Here is an 18,217-nt window from a genome sequence, read left to right as displayed (position 1 = left end):
GTCCACCAGCCCATCACTTCATACTCCTAAAATTCTTCCCTCCAACTCCACTGCTCTGAGGCCCCAACCTCTTCTCTGCTCCAGGCCTTTGTACATACAGTTCACTCTGCCTACAGCACTTGCTGCACTCCAGGCAGCCAGCCAGTCACAGAAAAGTGTCACTTCCTCCAAGAAGCCTTTCTCCGTTCTTCAAATTTTAGATTGAAATAACATTCTGTAGTTCCTATTTTCAGAGCTTATCATAATTGTCCTCATGTAATGGTATGTTCAATTGCTTGACCTTCTGCCTCCTCCCTTTAACTGGAAGCTCCAAGGGGCCGAGAGTGCTGCTCTCATGCACCTCTGACTCTCCCTATAACAAAGCATAGCACAGGTCAGGTACATGCTGAGTGAACCAATGAGGTTCTCCCCATTCATTCAAATGGGACAGGATGGATGTTCCGGTAAGCCAGCCTAAGACCTCCTGCCCCCATCATAGCCTGGATAAGTTGAAGAGGTCAGAAGGGCACACTTGGCCCCTGAAGGGGGAGGGGTGGTGATGATGCCCCCCATCCCTCTCCTCCTCCATTCATCTACTCCTTTACTTAGTTTTTCCTCTAGAACCAACACATAATAAAAAGAATGTTTAGAATCTTAAATAATAATAATATCATTATTAATCTTAAATAATAATAGTTATATAACTATATATAATTATATTAATTATATAATAATAATAATTGTTATTATTATTATTTATCTCTCTGTTGCCTATTTCCCCATGTGGTAAAGGAGACTACTAATCTCTACCTCATAAGATTATTGGGGAAGATTAAATGAGTCCATGCATGTAAGGCTTTTAATACTCACTATTATTACTATTACTATTACTATTATTAATACATTGAAATTATCTAAGGAAAGCATTTAACAAAGGAAAAAATAGGGCATGGATGATTCTTCAAAGGACATAGGGGCCAAGGACCAAGAAAGAACTGTCCAAGTGTCTGGTGGAGCCCTGAGAGAGAATAATAGCTTTTTAGAATCCCAAAGAAAGTATTCTCAAGGAGGAGGGAGAAGTCAGAGTATAAAGCACTGTGGTGACAGTCCAGTGAGTGATGACTGAGATGAGTGCATTAGGTGTGGCCCTTAGGAGATCACCGGTGGGGTAAAGTGGAAATATATTGTGAAAATGGAGCTGGTAAAGGTTGAATTGTCTGCTAAACCATCCACCAAACGAAGATTCCCTAAATTGGAAACTGTTCCTAAATATTTTAATGGGCACCTAGATGATATATATATATATATATATATATATATATATATATATATATATAAACTCAGCATGAGAACAATTACCTTGAATAATTGCAAATAGCAAAGAGGATATTCAGGAAGTCAAAGCAAAGGCTACTGAGGAGTTAGGATTCTAGACTCTAGTCCTGTTGATTCCTCCACCAGCTCAGTCACCTTGAACAAGCCTCTTTAGGGCCTTGGTGCCCTCATCTGTAAAGAAGGAAATGGAATAGGTGATTTTCAGTGTCACTTTCAGTTCTAAAATGTCCACATGTTTAAACCATTCATCTTATCTTGTCTTACGTGTCCAGGCTGTGACAGGGGACAGGAGAGCTCAGGCTGGCCTGGCCCTTTCCCAGGACCCAAGAGCATGATTTGCCACGGAGTCTGCTGGGCCTACAACTAGTGATGATTAATAGAGGTGGAGTAATCATAAATCAAAAATTATAAAATGTTTAAAAATCACACAAAAAAATAATATAACTCACGTGAAGGTAGGGACAGCCCCTCCAATATGGCAAGAATAGAAACAGCAGAAGAATAAATGAAGGGTTGCATCAGCTACCACCAGCCAAACACCTGTAACCACCCTCTTCCACACTGACCATGGAGATTAGCCTGCTGGGAACCCCTCTGCCCATTTTGTCTGATCCCCACCCCCACGAAGAGCAAATGTTTCTGCCCCTGCTACCCCAGATAAAAAAAAATTATTTCAAGATTATAATTTCTCAAATTGTATTCTTGCCCACTAATAATTATAATATATCCTAATGAACTCATAAATTTGGAAGTAGAATCAGTGCCTGTTGATTATGATCAGCATGGATTAAATCATATATTGTCCTCAAAGGAAGAAATCTCTCCCAGGAAGTCACACTCATGTATATACCTATGAGGTACTTATTTTTTTGGTCCTTATTTACTTATTAAAGGTTTTGATATATTCAAATATTGATTCATTTGTTTATTCAATTTTGAACAACTTCTATGTGCCAGACAAACCTTTAGGTGCAGGATACAAAGATGAGAAGACAAGATGCCAAGCAAGTAGGGAAAACAAATATGCGAACACATCCATGGCTGTTCTGTATGAAAAGCACAAGAGTAGGTGTCTAGAGAAAGGAGTATGTTCTATCCAGGAGCAAATTGTATTGACAGCAAGGTGTTTAGACCCAGTATAGACAGACTTCACAAAGCCTTTGGCTTCCTATTAAAATATTTCTGGTAAACGTCTGTTATTCTTGAAATTCCCTTTAACTTTATCATCTCAGTAATTAAATTGAATTTTTGAAAATATGAAGGCCAAAAGATCAAATCAGTTTATTTTTATATGATGTAGTCTGATTGACATCATTGCTCTTGGAGGAAGAATAAAAAGTTACATATTTTTGTCCTTTATGTTTACTTGTCTTAACACTTAGAGTTAATAATTCTAATACGGCTTTCAGTTTATTGGAAAACATTTTATTGCACAATATTTCAAAACATTATGAATATTGGAAAGATTTTTGATTTATATGCTTGAATGTAATGTTCAATTTTATAAGCAAATTCAAATGTCTTTTTTAAAAAGTCTCCACAGTAAGCACTTTGAAAAGAAAAGAACATTTTTGTGAAGATTTTGAAGATAATGAAATGAAACCTGGTGGTTTTTTTGTTTATAAAGACATCACTAAGATTTCAGCAAATGATACACGTTAAGGAAAATAAAAGAGCTCTGCAGATAGAAAGATGCATTTGAGGACCGTTTATTGCCAATATTTACAAAAACAAACACTGCTGGCATTTGAATCCCTCTGTTTTAAATTGCAGCACCTTATGAAATATGCCCAGAGGATTATCTGATGTCGATGGTGTGGAAAAGGACCCCGGCAGGTGACTTGGCATTCAATCAGTGCCCGCTGAATGCCACAGGTAAAGTATGATGGCCCACCCAAACCTACCCGATGATCACCATCCACGAACAGCATGCTATGGTTGCTTATGAAGTCATGCTTTTGTCCTCTATGCAAGATAAATCTGCCCAATAAGCAATTCATAAAGTAATTTTAGTAAAGTGCTTCATAGATGGAGCCAATGAAGAGACCTAGAAATTATTGCTAATGCAGTGGTTTCTCTGTGTGATTCACATGGGCTATAAAAATCATCAGCGTAATATTTTCATATGCATGTTTTTTTAAGGCAACAGAATGTACAAACCCAATGCTTTTAGCCTGCCTCCCAATGATATGATGCCTTCTAGAATCTCTGTTATAAAGCTTCTCTCTGTTCTTTGTGACTCTCAGGCACCACTAGCAGACGCTGCTCTCTCAGCCTTCATGGAGTGGCCTTCTGGGAACAGCCGAGCTTTGCAAGATGCATATCAAATGAGTACAGACACTTGCAGCATTCAGTAGGTGCAAAGCCAGCTTTAGTACTTGCTCTGTTTCTCTTTTTTCTCATGATAGCTGTGTGAGAATTTAACCTTCTGCTTTCTAATCAAATCAGCCAAAATCTCTGAAAAAATGCCTGAAGGAAAAAGTGATGTGACAGAAAGCTGATTTTTAGAAGTCAGTTCTAAACTCTTTCATTCCTAGGATTTGACTTTTTATGGATCCTGCTATTTAAATGAAAGAATTCCTTTTCGAGTGGGGACAAGGCCTGACCAAAATTTATTATTCAGTTTTATCTATAGGAGTTACACTGTATAACATGATCAGCGTAACTGTGTGTGAAATAGCATATAAGAGTGACTTCAAAATACCATACATTTTTAAATTATGTTCCTTAACATTTTAGTACTTGGGAAATGATAAGCTGTGTCACTTAGGTATCAAATTTCTCCCTGCATTTTGACATTAAGACATTGAAAGAATGACAATGTGATTGCACCAATTAATTACTTGCAAAAGATTAAGTGGGCCAAATTTCTCAAAAATAGCCCCTCTGTTCCCACACATCATTGAATTATTCAGAAAATATGATGTATGAATATTTTGAGCACAGATAAATTTTGCTTGATTATTTATTGCAAGTCATTGTCATTATTGGAGACTATTGTCATTTCATCCTAACAATCCGGAGGAACTCCATCAATGAATAAAAACTGAATAAACATTGTGGGGTTTATAACAGATATGATCATGACATGAACCAGCTGGAAAGGTGAACATTGACAAGGATGATGTTTAATTTTAAAAACTTTAAGTTTTGTTGAGATTATGTTTTCTTTTAACTTTTTTACTGTCACCCACATATATACACAATTCTTTTTTTTTAAAAAAGAAAAATCTAAAGAAGATTCTTCCTTGTAGATGGAGATTTAGCTCATACAATAATTACTCATACTGATGAAGTAAATTTACTTGATTATTAAAAAAACAAAAAAAATCCGAAAACAAAATGCTAATATGTTTACTTACCAAATCAGTAATAGTAATTGAATTGATAATTATGTAACTACTCAGAACCTTATTCCTATTATTAATACATAAATAGATGTACACATACGTATACATATGGGTGTTACACAGAAATACTGACCTACTACATGTCAATATACGCTGGATACACACAAATACCTATATTTAATAATATATATTGATGTGTATATCAGTAATTGATATTTGGCTTCACTGAGCCTTATTTCTGTCAAAATTGAAATGTGTGTATATGTATGTATACACATACACACACATGTATACACATACACATACATATACACACATATATATACACATATATATACACACAGAATATAATATGTAGCTTTGTTTTGTGATATAAAATGTAAGAATATGAAATGTGAAATTTCTTTTACTAGTAACTGTCAATACTCAGACCAATATATTTAAGAATTAAGATTAACCAAAAATGCCCTTATGAATTTAATTTTTCTCTAATTATAGACATTCAACTTTGTCTATTTAATCCTAATAATATCCATATTCAACTCTTGTTAATCCAGTAATGAATGGAAATAATTGCATATATTAAGTAAATCATAAATCAATTCTTATAAATTTGTTAATAAGAAATATCACTTGTTTGCAGAAAGTTTTTACTTTCTAAATTCAGTGCTTTATATAGTAATATTTATTTGCTTTTTTAACATTTTATTTATTTATTCATGAGAGAAAGAGAGAGGGGGAGGCAGAGGTAGAGGGCAGAGGTAGAGGGAGCAGGGAGTCTGATGTAGGGCTCCATCCTAGGATCCCGGGATCATGACCTGAGCCGAAGGTAGATGCTCAACTGACTGAGCCACCCAGGCACCTCTATAGTAATATTTAAATGAGTTTGCAGTCTGTGAGTACAGATCAACTGATAATGAACAGAAACAGAAACACTCTGTGAAATAGAAGAATTGATCTCAAATTGTGAATTCCATAGAAATCATTCAATCAATAATTTGACAGCCAATGCATCTATGCCTTTGCTGACTGGCATACATAAATCAAATGCATGATATTATAGAATAAAAAGCAGTGTGTGTATTCAGCTCCTACAAAGTACTAGACAGGCACTAGGGCACTTTGATGAACCAATTCCAATGCTCAAAATACACAAGGTGGATATCCCTGCATTGGCTTATTTACAAAGAATCTGAAAATCTACAGGAGAACAATCCAGTTTTGTGAGGCAAAGAATGAAAGTTGTGGAGGTACAATTGTTCCAAAGCTCAACATCTTTTCTAGAGGCCATGCTACCTCCTGAACTTTTGATTTGAAACCATCTGCCCTAAATTCTGGTAGTGAGGGCAAATTCAGGTTTTGTGTTTTTCAGAAAAGTCCTGTGATCTCAAGTCTTGGTTTATTTGCAAAATGAAGCTGATAGCATCATCTTAACATCTCTGGAGATTTTAGAGAAAAGCAGATGATATACCATATATGTGAAATGCTTACAGAATCTAAAAGATCTTTGTAACCAGGAGGTATTAATATCTACATGTACAGAAAATACATCAAATTAAAATATTATCTCAAAAAGTAAAATTTTAGAACTGAACATATTAATGTGAACTGTACATGTGGAAAAATATAAATAGATACAGATGGAGGAATAGATAGGAAGGCAGATAGATGAGTGGTTAGAATATGGGTATATAAGATTGATGTCACATGTATTACAAATGAATTATGTTTATATACACATACAGAAATATACACAGACTTACATATGCATACATACACACATCTAGTACTTGCCTATGGGTCATGATTTTCTTTACATATTTAGGGAAGTATAGGACAAATCTGTGCCTTAAATAATACTTACCTGATACATCAACTTAATCATGTGTACTCTAATAAGTCAACTGGAGATGAAAATAAAGCCAACTTCGCTTCATACTCTTATTCCTGTTGCTTCTCATGCTTTGTCTGAGTAGCAAAGCTAGATAGTACTTGTGATAAAAAATAGTTCTGATGCCATAAAGTCTAAAATTACTTTGAAGTCTCTGTATCTTCTCCTTTAGTAGAATATTATTTCACAATTTAATTGTTCTGTTTTCTTTAAGAGATTTCATTTTTGCCCCCTTTCTACTTATAAAACTCATTAAATGTTATTACCTACTACACAGAATTACTTTAAATAGGTAGATGTTTTCCAACTCTTTTACATGTGCATATGCATGTGTACAATACATGTACATATCCACATAGATTACAATATTTTAAATACCCATTTTACAAAATTATATGTAATAAACTAAGTTTGAAATGACATTTTTTCATCAGTGAAAACATTAGTTCAGTATGTTCTATGAACTCTCATAATTATAACCCAATTGAGGTAAATAGAATGAAGTTGTTAATCAGTTTAATATATAAAATCACTAATCCGTCACACTGAACATTTAGTTTGAATTCCTTGAGGACAGAAACCATGTTTTTTTTTTAAATCTTTATTTCTCTACCAACGAACACAATGCTAAGCATATACTAGATATTCCATAGATGCTTATAAAGAATGACTCTGCCACTTTTCTAATCAGTAGGAGCATACTGGCAGCTGGAGGGTTCTCAGGTGATACACCAGACTTAATGTTCATGAATTTTAACCACATGAAATTAATAAGTATTATCCCTCATGTGGAATTTTCCTAGCCCAAAAGTATCTAGAAATGTGGAGTGATTGATGACATTATTTTATGAAATTATCTGGCCATTGCAGAGGAATTTCAATAAGCTAATAATCAGGAAGTTGTTGGAAACCTTATAAGATATAAAATTAAACATGATCCAACTGTTATTTATAAAAAAAACAAATCACAAATGAATGCACAAAATTTTGAAACATTGAGAGTAGAATAAACTGTAATAGGATTCTTGAAAGTCCTGTATTAGCATAATACTTCCTTCCAAATTCTGGGATATTTTCTGAATTTCATACCATACAAAGTAGAAATAATTTTAGAATCCATTGAGAAACAGGTAGAGGAGTCGGACAAACTGAGAAAACTATTTTTTGTTACTCATAAAGCTCTTTGAGGAAGAAGAATGAATATTGTGGGCAAAGTGGGGCAGGCAGTCTCTCCCTGGATTAAATAAACAGATCTCATTGTGTCTGGTATACCTGGGGGGAATCACAGACAACCTCTTCCTATCTCTCCTTTCTCTCTCTCTGAGAGAGAGTTTTTCTTGTTCTCTCTCTCCCTCCTCTCTTTTACATGCATACAAATACACATACATACATGCACACACACATGCACACACACATACACTCCCCTACACTTGAACTGACAGACTCCATAGAACTGGCAGGATATATATTTCTGCATGTAGAGAGTTCTAAAATAAAAGTTGAACCAAATGTACCAATGCCTTTTCCTAAATTCATTAGGCATATGTCATTCCTCTTTCCTTGGAAGTGAGTGATGGAAGATTGATAAAGGTCAAAGACATTGCTCTAGTGGAAGCCTTCCATATGGAAATATGAAGGGTTAGGTATAAATGTTCCCTTTTGAGTCATTGTCCCTTAAAACTCTTACTTTTCAAACCTTCATTTAACAAACAAAGAAATATGGAAGTAGGAGCAGTAGTCTATCATCAAAAGGTTGACTTTGTGGAAGGGGATGTCAAAGAGCTTGAGTCCTAGTTTGAGAACTTGTTTCTCCTGTGGGTGGTTTATTAGGATAGAGAGATAGAAATAGAGATATCTTCCTTTAGGGGAGGCTTGAAGGAAGAAGGAAATACAGAGAGGGAAAGAGACCTAAAGAGACAAAGACAAAGAGAGACAGAGACAGAGAATAGATGTACTGCTTTTTTTTTTTTTTTTGTATATTTTCTACCTTGCAGGTGAATTTTGCTCCATTGTAATAAAACTCTTCACATTTAACAACTTTTGTGCAATACCTCATTGCATAAATACCTAGCACACTGCCTAAAAGGATAATACTTTTTTCTTCTTTCTTTATTTTATTTTAATTCCAGTGTAGTTAACAGACAGTGTTATATTAGTCTTAAGAGTACAATATAGAGGGCAGCCCGGGTTGGTCTGCGGTTTAGTGCCGCCTTCAGCCCAGGGCCTGATCCTGGAGACCCAGGATTGAGTCCCGCATCAGGTTCCTTGCATGGAGCCTGCTTCTCCCTCTGACTCTCTCTGTGTCTCTCGCGAGTAAATAAAATCTTTAAAAAATATAAAAAATTTAAAAAGAGTACAATATAGTGATTCAATGAGGAAAATAAATTTTATTACTGCAGCTTATTTAGAGGAAAGACAATAGCCACTACAGTTTTTGCTTACAATAGATATTTATTGAGCCAAAAAAATATGTAAGTCTTGTTTTTTTTTTAATGAGCAATTAGGAAACAAAGATCCCAATACTATGTCCCAACCAGCCAGGAGAACTAGCAGATGATTTTTGTGTTCAAATAGTCATTAATTAAGTGGAAGTAAGTGAACCTGAGATACAGGAGTTACTTGATCTGGCAGTTTTTTTTGTGATATAATATGGCTGGAACACAGCAGATGATGGTGAAAGCAGGGAGAAGAAGCTAAATCAGAGGTTTCTCAATCCTGGGTGAACATTATGATTGCATGGGAATTCTTTAAAAACATCAATAGTGGGGTCACCCAGGACCAATTAAATGGAACTGTTACCATAGTACACATTCAGTAAGTGTTAACTATTATTATTACTAATTGCAACATTATTTGGGCATTCATATACACATACCTCTAATTACATGACCGCCTCCTGGAAGAGTGTAGACACCCTTGTTAAGTTCTCATGACAAGCACTGGATGCCTCTTTGTTCTTGTTGCCAAATTTCAAGTTTGTCAGAGCCCTCACTCCCAGAGCTCAGATAATTATTGAAAAACTCAACAATGCCAAGGAAAAGTTGAAGAACATTATTTTCTTTAAAATGGACAGAAGCCTCTTATTTTCATTCAGGAGCACAAGTTAAAGTTTTAGGATCTGAGTTCAAGCTCACAATTCCAAACTATCTAACTATGTGGTCCCGAATAAAATTCTGAGTTCACAGAGTATTCAGCAAATAACAATAACTCACATTTATTGAATGCTATCTACCCTAAAGAAGTTGATGGGAGGAAAAAAAAGAAGTAAGATGTTAACTAAATATTGGAGTTCTAAGCAATTCATATGTTAAAGTTCACAGTATATTTCAAGAAGAAGACAGTGCATATTTTAGACTTTACATCCTGTACAGTCTCCATTCTAACTATTCAACTCTGCTGTCATAGCACAAGAATAGCCATAAACAATAAGTAAACATGATAATGGTCCATTAAAACTTTGTACAACAACAGGCAATGGGCTAGATTTGACCCACAGGCTAGAGTTCACTAACTTCTGATCTAAAATATACATTTTAAATGGTTTTTGTTTGTTTTGTCTTGTTTTTTAAGATTTCAACTCTTGTAGAATTCTCCATCAAAGAATTGACAGAGACTATTTTGTCCTTTTTTCTTCTCCATTATCTTTAATAATTTAACCATAGTCATTTTAAATTACTTACCAATGAAATCTAATATCTGGATAACTTGTGAATGGGCTTATATTATTAATCACATCAACTGGCATATATACTCATTTTTATTAAGTGCCAGACATTGTGTAAAGCACATGTAGGGTTTAGATAAGGTCAGTGTCCACTAAAAGCATTCCTCCTTTTCTTTGTTATCCATATACAGTGAGGAGCTGATACTTCAGTGCAATCAACTTTTGATCTGGGTTGAGGATGATTTGCAGTTTTAGTCAGACTATTTCTGTTTAGTCCTCCTTTCTCCACTGTGTATGTTAAAGGCTTTGGATGGAGAGCCTATGTTTGCCTATCCCATCAGCACTGAGAAATTGGATTCAGTTCTGCCCTTCAAAAGGTACCAGCTCAGTGCTTTCTGCCCAAGCAACTTCAAATTTGTTTCCAAATGCATACTTAACAAGGATGGAGAAAATTATACTCTGCATTTTAGAAGTTTTCATCTTAATTTCTCAGCTTCCTACACATTTCAAAAACTTACAAATGTCTCATGGAGAAAAATTCCAGTAAGATTTTTAGGGATCTTCAAATTTCTAATACATTTCCCTAACCCTGGGCAACTGAAAAACATTAATTTCTCTTTCTTCACTAGAGCTCCTCTTCCAGAGTTACACCTGTCCCTCATTTCTTATCCAGATTTAACAAACCCATGACTAAAATTGTTGGTTACCTTAGAAAGGATCTCCTTTTTCTGGAAATTTAGTTTATTTCATCCATAGCTCTCTGATGCTCTAAGGAGTATGATTTCTGTAATTTATATAGAGTTTTTATAGTTTTAGTGGCAAAAGCATCAGCCTTAAAGGAATTACTATACTAAACCAATAAATTTCAATTGTATTATAAAAAAGAAAAAAATTAAATACACATATAATAATGTTTCCTAGGAAATTTTAAAGGAATCCATTTTATAGATATATAATGAAATACTTTTCAAGGTATATTTTACTTCCTTTTTTAAAACTGAAAATGTATTACTAATTATATCTATAAAAACCTAGGAGAATTTTAAGATTCTCCTAAATTATGGATTTAGTGTGACTTGGAGAAGAAATATTAGGGTTAGTTTTAGCCATTGAAATTCATTGACTTGAAACTTATTCATAGGATGATTTAATAGAATATACTTTATAGAGAATTAGGCTAATGTCAAAGGAAAAAAATCTTTATAAAAGAAAATGTACCCTATTATTCAATCATTCATCTATCCGTTCAATTACCAATTAACTTATTCTAAAAATATCTACTGACCTTTATGTGCAACAGAGTGCCGGGGCCTGAAGATGAAACTTGAATGTGACACATACAAATAAAGTAGACAGGAAAAGATATATAACTACACATTGTGATATGTTGAGGAAATTAACAAAGTATCAAGGTAGGAGATAAAGTTTGGGGACTGCTTCAGATAAGAAAGTCAGGGCATCCCCGGTGGTGCAGAGGTTTGGTGCCACCTACAGCCTGGGGTGTGATCCTGGAGACCTGGGATCGAGTCCCATCTTGGGCTCCCTGCAGGCTTGGGAGCCTGCTTCTCCCTCTGCCTGTGTCTCTGCCTCTCAGTCTTTCTCTCTCTCTCTCTCTCTCTGAATAAAATAAATAAATCTTTTATTAAAAAAAAAAGATAGAGGTCTCTATGAGGAGATAACATTTAAAGCTGTGCCCTGAAAAATGAGATGGATCTAGACATGCAAAGAGTGAAGAGAATGCATCAAAGAATAAGAATACATTCTATTTGAGGGAATACTACTTGGAAAAACTTTGAAGTCTTTAAGGAAGAGAAAGATGATCTAGTGGCCAGAGGTAGTGAGCAAGAAGAGAATGTCATGAGATGAAGTTGGAGAACTAAGTAGGGTAAAAATAATTCTATGCTTTGAAGACCTTTGCTAGGAGTTTGAATTTTATTCTAAATACAATGGGAAGCCTTTAATAGTAAGGAATGCTGTAATTCATTATAATTAAAGAGCGTCATCTGATATTCTCTAAGAATAGACTACAGGGTAGCAGGACTGGAACCTGTCAAGCCTACTGCAGTAATCCAGATGAGAGATGAAGTTATCCTTCATTAAGGTTGAGTGAGCACATTTGGCTGATGGTAATGTCATTTTCGGAAATGAGGAAGGCAGGACAATAAAGAATAGTTTGAGGCAGGTGTGCTTAGGGTTTGCCAAAAGTTGTATTGTACTGAGGTTTGAAATAGAACTTAGAGTGCAGCTAGTCAGTTTAGTTGTGATTTTTCTCTAGCACAGTTGAGCTACTTGGACGCAGGTGCAGAGAAGGCATTTGTTGGAGCCAAAATGTTTTCCGAAGACCAGAAGAATCAGCAAGCAGCACCTGGGAACTTGTTAGAAATGTAGAATTTGAAACCATGTCCCAGACCATCTCAGTCAGAATTTGCATTTTGAAAAGCTCCTCCTGTGATTCATATGTACATTAAAGTTTAAGAAGCACAGTGGTAGATTTTATCTAAGGTTGAAGTTTTGTCAGAAGAATGCAAAGAAGTAAAATGGTAAACAATGTAAAAAGAAAAGTAAAATGTAAAAAAGGTAAAGTTTTGCTGGATGAATGCAAAGAAATTAAATGATTCCTGGCCAGTTCCATACCATCACAAGACATAACTGTGTTAAGGGATATCTAATTTTCCTCCATGTGGGAGGATTGTGTTACTTCATTCCTTGAAGTTAGGTATATACATGTGACTAGAATGGGCTGTGTATGAAAGTGGCCTTTGTCATGTTGCGCCTGGAAATGTTGTTGCCAATGCAAAATCTTTCAAACTCGATCACCCTAAGCCCCTGATTGACTATGATGAACAAAGCCTTACTGAGGACCTCAGTTCATATGTAGTATGAGTGAGAAATAAATTTTTCTTTTTAGACATTGATATTTTAAAGTTGTTTATTATCACAGCATAACCTATCTCATTCTGACTGATACAATATCATAAGAACTAGGAAATTTAAGTAATGGAAATATAATTGAAAAAAACATAGAGAAATATTGGGTTACTTAGTGCTCTGTCTCCCATTGAGGTGGTTCCTGGAAATTTGGGTCTCAGTCTATGACTGAGAGTATGACTGCTTTGAACTCATAGAGCATGCTCTAATTCTATTTCCCAGGTCAGAATATTAATAAGAGCTTCTAGACTAAAAAAAAGAAGAGCTTCTAGACTGATTTGGTATTGAGAAAAGAAATCTGATCTACCCATGTTCTTTGCTCAGGAATTGTACTTTTGACTAATTCTAGCCAAAAATTAAGGCTAATGCTAATGTGTGTGTGTGTGTGTGTGTGTGTGTGTGTGTGTGTGTTTCCTGTTAGGTAAATTTACTATGCTCTTATTCTTTAGAAATTTACAGGTTTTACAGGGAGTTATGCATAGTGTATCCCTAATACACTTTTCTTCATCAGTTTTCTTCATGATTCAATTTATTCTTATAACAATAAATTGGAATCCTCATAATCATGGCATACTATCTCTCACTTCAGGAACTCCTGGGGCAAGAAATTGTGATACCAAATACCACTGGCCAAAGTTTATTTATCCTGGATTCTGTGCAACACATACATAATTTATGCAGAAGGATTCTAGACTAAATCTCTCCATCAAATTGTCTCCAGATAAGAATTGTCTTTATTTATTTATTTATTTATTTATTTATTTATTTATTTATGATAGAATTGTCTTTTCAAATTTGAACTCCTAACCCTAGGACAACTCTAAGATGAATACTCTGTTTTGTATCAAACAGAGGCAGAATTAAGAACCATTAGTATAGTAGAACAAAAAGTATGCTTTCTTTTCCATGCAAGATGATCTCTCTTTCCTGGAGACACCAGATAGATCTGTAAATAATTTGATACCATCATCTAATGAATGACTTTGATCTTAGAAGAATGATAGTTATGAACCAAAGCAAAGGTGTATATTTAGATTATTGTTTTATGAAAAGAAGTTTCATGTATAATTATCTTTTAATTGAAGCCACTTAGAGCTGTGAGAACCTTTAATATACCTTACAGATGGATTGTAGGAGTTGACGCTGAAAATAATACATAAATAAATGATGTTTAAAGTGTGTCATTTGCACAAAATGACTACGATAAACCTTTTTTTAGAATTCACACAATAGAGACAGCTGTGGCTAGCAGTAGGAGGCATAGAGTGAAAAGAATAGGTTATTTCAGAAACACATCTACTCTTTAAACCATGAGCCTCACTGTATCTATCTATATAAAGAACAAGGAGGCTTAATCCAGAACTATGAAAAGCAACTATTTTTAGACTTCAGGTTTTTTTTTCCTTTCCTTTCACTGTCGATCTTGTCAACAGTATTAAATGTGAATGACACAGAAACTTTTAAGACTTGCCCTTTAGAACAAAGATGCTCACAGAGTGCTATGGTGTGAGCAGACTAAATTACTGATAATTACAATTTTTAAAGGAAATGTTAAAATTATAAACTTGAACTACTTCAATGACTAAATTAAAAAGAAAATTAGAAAATACAACCTAAGGGAAAAAGAATCCTTGATATATCCATGGGAGAGTTTTGTCTCCACTCGAATAACACTATTTACAAAGTCTTTTATAGATATTGGCAAATAGCTTTAGAACATTTACACATTACATCCCAAAATAATGACCATTACTCAAATAATTGGCAGTACCTCAACAGCCTGGCAAGTTGCTTCAAGTCTCTTCCTTCTTGTATTCTTTTTTTTCATATGAAAAAAATATTTAGTGTCTCCTTGAAACAAACATGATTGAGAATGATTATTTTTTAAAGATTTTATTTATTTATTTATGAGAGATACACACAGAGAGAGAGAGACTGACAGACAGACAGACAGAGGTAGAGACAAAGGCAGAGACACAGGCAGAGGGAGAAGCAGGCTCCATGTAGGGAGCCTGAGGTGGGACTCGATCCCGGGTCTCCAGGATCATGCCCTGGGCTGAAGGCGGCGCTAAACCACTGAGCCACCAGGGCTGCCTGAGAATGATTTTTAAATATGTAAACATTTTGACAGTTTCTAACAGTTAAGCATGTAGTGGTTAAGAGTAGGAACTCTGAAATCCACTGCCTGAGCTTAAATCTTAGCACAATTCAAAAGCTGAGGAATGCAGTTCACAAACTAAGTCAATACTCTTTTCTGTAATGTGTGAATAATCATGGAACCTGCAATAGTTTTTTTTAAAGTCAAATGAGGTAACTCATGTAAAACATTTTGCCTCATGCTTGTCATATTAGAGGTTCTCAGTAAGTGCTTTATCACTGTTGTAATTGTTATTCTGTTTCAAAAGGTAGCAGTTATGTAACTATATCTGTAGATGTTTAAAATTTCTGAAAACATTTGCCTATTTATATTAATTAGATATCTTTTAAAAGGTAATTGTGTCAGGGAATGTGAAAGTTCCCCATTATTGCATATTTCATTGTTTTGAATAATCATGGACTGCTATGTTTTTATCTTGTCAACTAGTGAAGTTGATGGTTACAGAAAGGAAAATCCTTCTGTAGTTTCAGTTTCATTTAGCAAGCCCTTTGAGCAGATACCTTTGTGTGCAGACAGTAAGCTAGAAATTACAGGGGACACATACATGAATAAGAAACTGTAAGCCCTTTAGGAATTTATGGTCTAGTACAATAGATAAGATAAGAACACAAACACTATAATAATATAAGATAGAGCAAGAGTACTTCTATGAGTTTTGAAAGCAGAGATCATATCGTGATTGCAGTTATCTGAGAAGAATTCAGGAAAGAGATAACAATTTGACAAATGGATTTGGAGGGAACATTTAAAGTTACAGAAGAGCCTAAGTCAGGTAGCAAAGGCAGGATCCATGGACTTTCTTTGGGAAATGGTGACTAGTTCAGTCTGGTTGTTATTAAGAACCCGTAGCAGTGGTAGAACAGTGGGACAGACCAAGTTGACACTTTACATATCATACTGACTTTTGTATAAACCTTAGCAAGAATATATTTGCAAATATTGCATTGTAGCTGGGCTCAAAAGAAAGATAGGGAGATATTTAGATACCAGAAACTTAGAAGAAGGGGAAAAAAGTCTAACTAGAGCTTTTAGGGAAAAATTGATGATTCAGCAACCTATGAGAATTTCAGATTATGTATGAGTCCTAGGTGCTGGAGGCTAAGATTCTAAAGCCCTTTGGAGATAACTGACAAGACCCCCTCCCACACAAACAGTGATACTATACCTTGTCCCTGCAGTGAGCTGGCACTATTTTCACTGCTCTGGCCTCCCATGAGGCCTAAAAAACTTATAGGTCTAGGATGTGTCTAAGAAATATGTAGTTTATATGAGGTTTTTAGAAGTAAGAGGAAACAAATCAGATCACTTTTCAAAAACTGAAACTTGGGATCCCTGGATGGCTCAGCAGTTTAGCTCCTGCCTTCAACCCAGGGCATGATCCTGGGGTCCCGGGATCGGGTCCCACAACAGGCTCCACAACAGGTCTGCTTCTCCCTCTGCCTATGTCTCTGCCCCTCTCTCTCTCTCTGTGTGTGTCTTAAATAAATAAATAAATAAATAAATAAATAAATAAATAAATAGATAAAATCTTAAAAAAAAAACCCGAAACTCCTAGTCTGACCTATAAACAGAAGGAATTAATATGAAAATTAGCATAAGATGATTCATCATCATTGACTTGACTCAGGGCCCCACACTAAGAGGAACACACTCAAAACTAGTTTGTAACAACTCTTTCACAAACCAGCAGCTTGGCCTCCCAAACGATAAATGCATCTCAATAAATATGAGTTGACAATAATGACAAATATCATTAGGGAGAATCAGCAAATCAAGATCATTAGCAATGTAAGAAGTAAAAATCATAGAAAATATGAAAGGAATGATAACATTTGTTTAAACTAATATAAGATTAAACTAAAAAGATTAAATAGAACTTCTATAAATGGAAAACATTGTCATTACAGTTAATGAAGAGAATAAATAGCCAATTAGACACAATTGAAGAAAGAACTAATAATCTGGAATTTAAGCCCAGAAAAAAGATCACTCAGAAGCCAGAACAGATTTATAAAAGAAAAATATGAAAGATAACTTATAAAATCAAGACAAGAACAAGAAAGTTTAGTATGCATTTAATAGAAACGTATTCCAAAAAGAGACCACAAAGAATTGTGGGAGAGGCAGCATTCTATGAATGAGTATATAACAATTTGATTTTTAATTGAAGACTGATAAGATACTCAGATTGAAAAAGTCCTAAATTAATAAAAGCAAATTCAAATATATGTAATATGCATTATATTAAAGACAAAAAGAAAAAAATTAAAGCTACCACAAAAAAGGAAGGGGGTTGGTAATTTACAAAAGATCAGCTATCTATATAAGAGACTTTGCACTTGCAACAAATAGGACACTAAAATCATATTATGAAAATGCTATGGAGAAAATAAAAGCATCGTTATCTAAAAGATCAATTGAAAGTGAGTATAACTTTTAAAAAAGGTAAGACTAAGATTGAAAGAGTTACCATTTACAGAACCCTATCAAAATAATCACTTAAAGATGAGAAAAAAAAAAAAAAAGGAAAATACACTCTAAAAGAAGAAAACCCAAGAGGCAATTGTTAAGAAGCAACTGTGAATAAATAGACTGGTTAAAAAGTATTGCTAGTTTTTAAAAATCAATAAAAAACAATAATAATAATAGTAAACATTAATTTGAAGAATTCAAAGCAGAGTGGATTAAGTTACTAAGTAACAATAAAAATGAAAGAGTAAGACTGAAATAATCACTGACTTACTATAAATAATGGGTGAATAGGGTTGGGTGGATACAGTGAGATAGATAAAATATTAGAATTTTAGGTTAAGGTTATATTTGGATGGCCTTGTAAATCAAACAATTGAGAGTATATTTTATTTAATATGAAAATGGATGGATTTTGAGGGGGCAATTATTTTTGTGTTTTT

General features: G+C 34.5%; 1 protein-coding gene across 4 annotated transcripts in view; it reads left to right on the top strand.

Moving 5' to 3' along the window:
* ADGRB3 (adhesion G protein-coupled receptor B3) overlaps positions 1-18,217 on the top strand; it is a 708,089-nt gene that overhangs the window by 313,017 nt on the left and 376,855 nt on the right. For all 4 annotated transcript variants that reach the window (XM_041773111.1, XM_041773116.1, XM_041773103.1 and 1 more), the window contains 2 exons: positions 3,088-3,189; positions 3,561-3,667. In XM_041773111.1, coding sequence (XP_041629045.1) covers positions 3,088-3,189; positions 3,561-3,667 — 209 coding nt within the window. The remainder of the gene's footprint in view (positions 1-3,087; positions 3,190-3,560; positions 3,668-18,217) is intronic.

Source organism: Vulpes lagopus, chromosome 1 (assembly GCF_018345385.1).
Source record: "Vulpes lagopus strain Blue_001 chromosome 1, ASM1834538v1, whole genome shotgun sequence".
Classification (NCBI taxonomy): Eukaryota; Metazoa; Chordata; class Mammalia; order Carnivora; family Canidae; genus Vulpes; species Vulpes lagopus.
The sequence above is the reverse complement of the archived record's forward strand: the minus strand, read 5'-3'. Positions and strand labels throughout refer to the sequence as shown.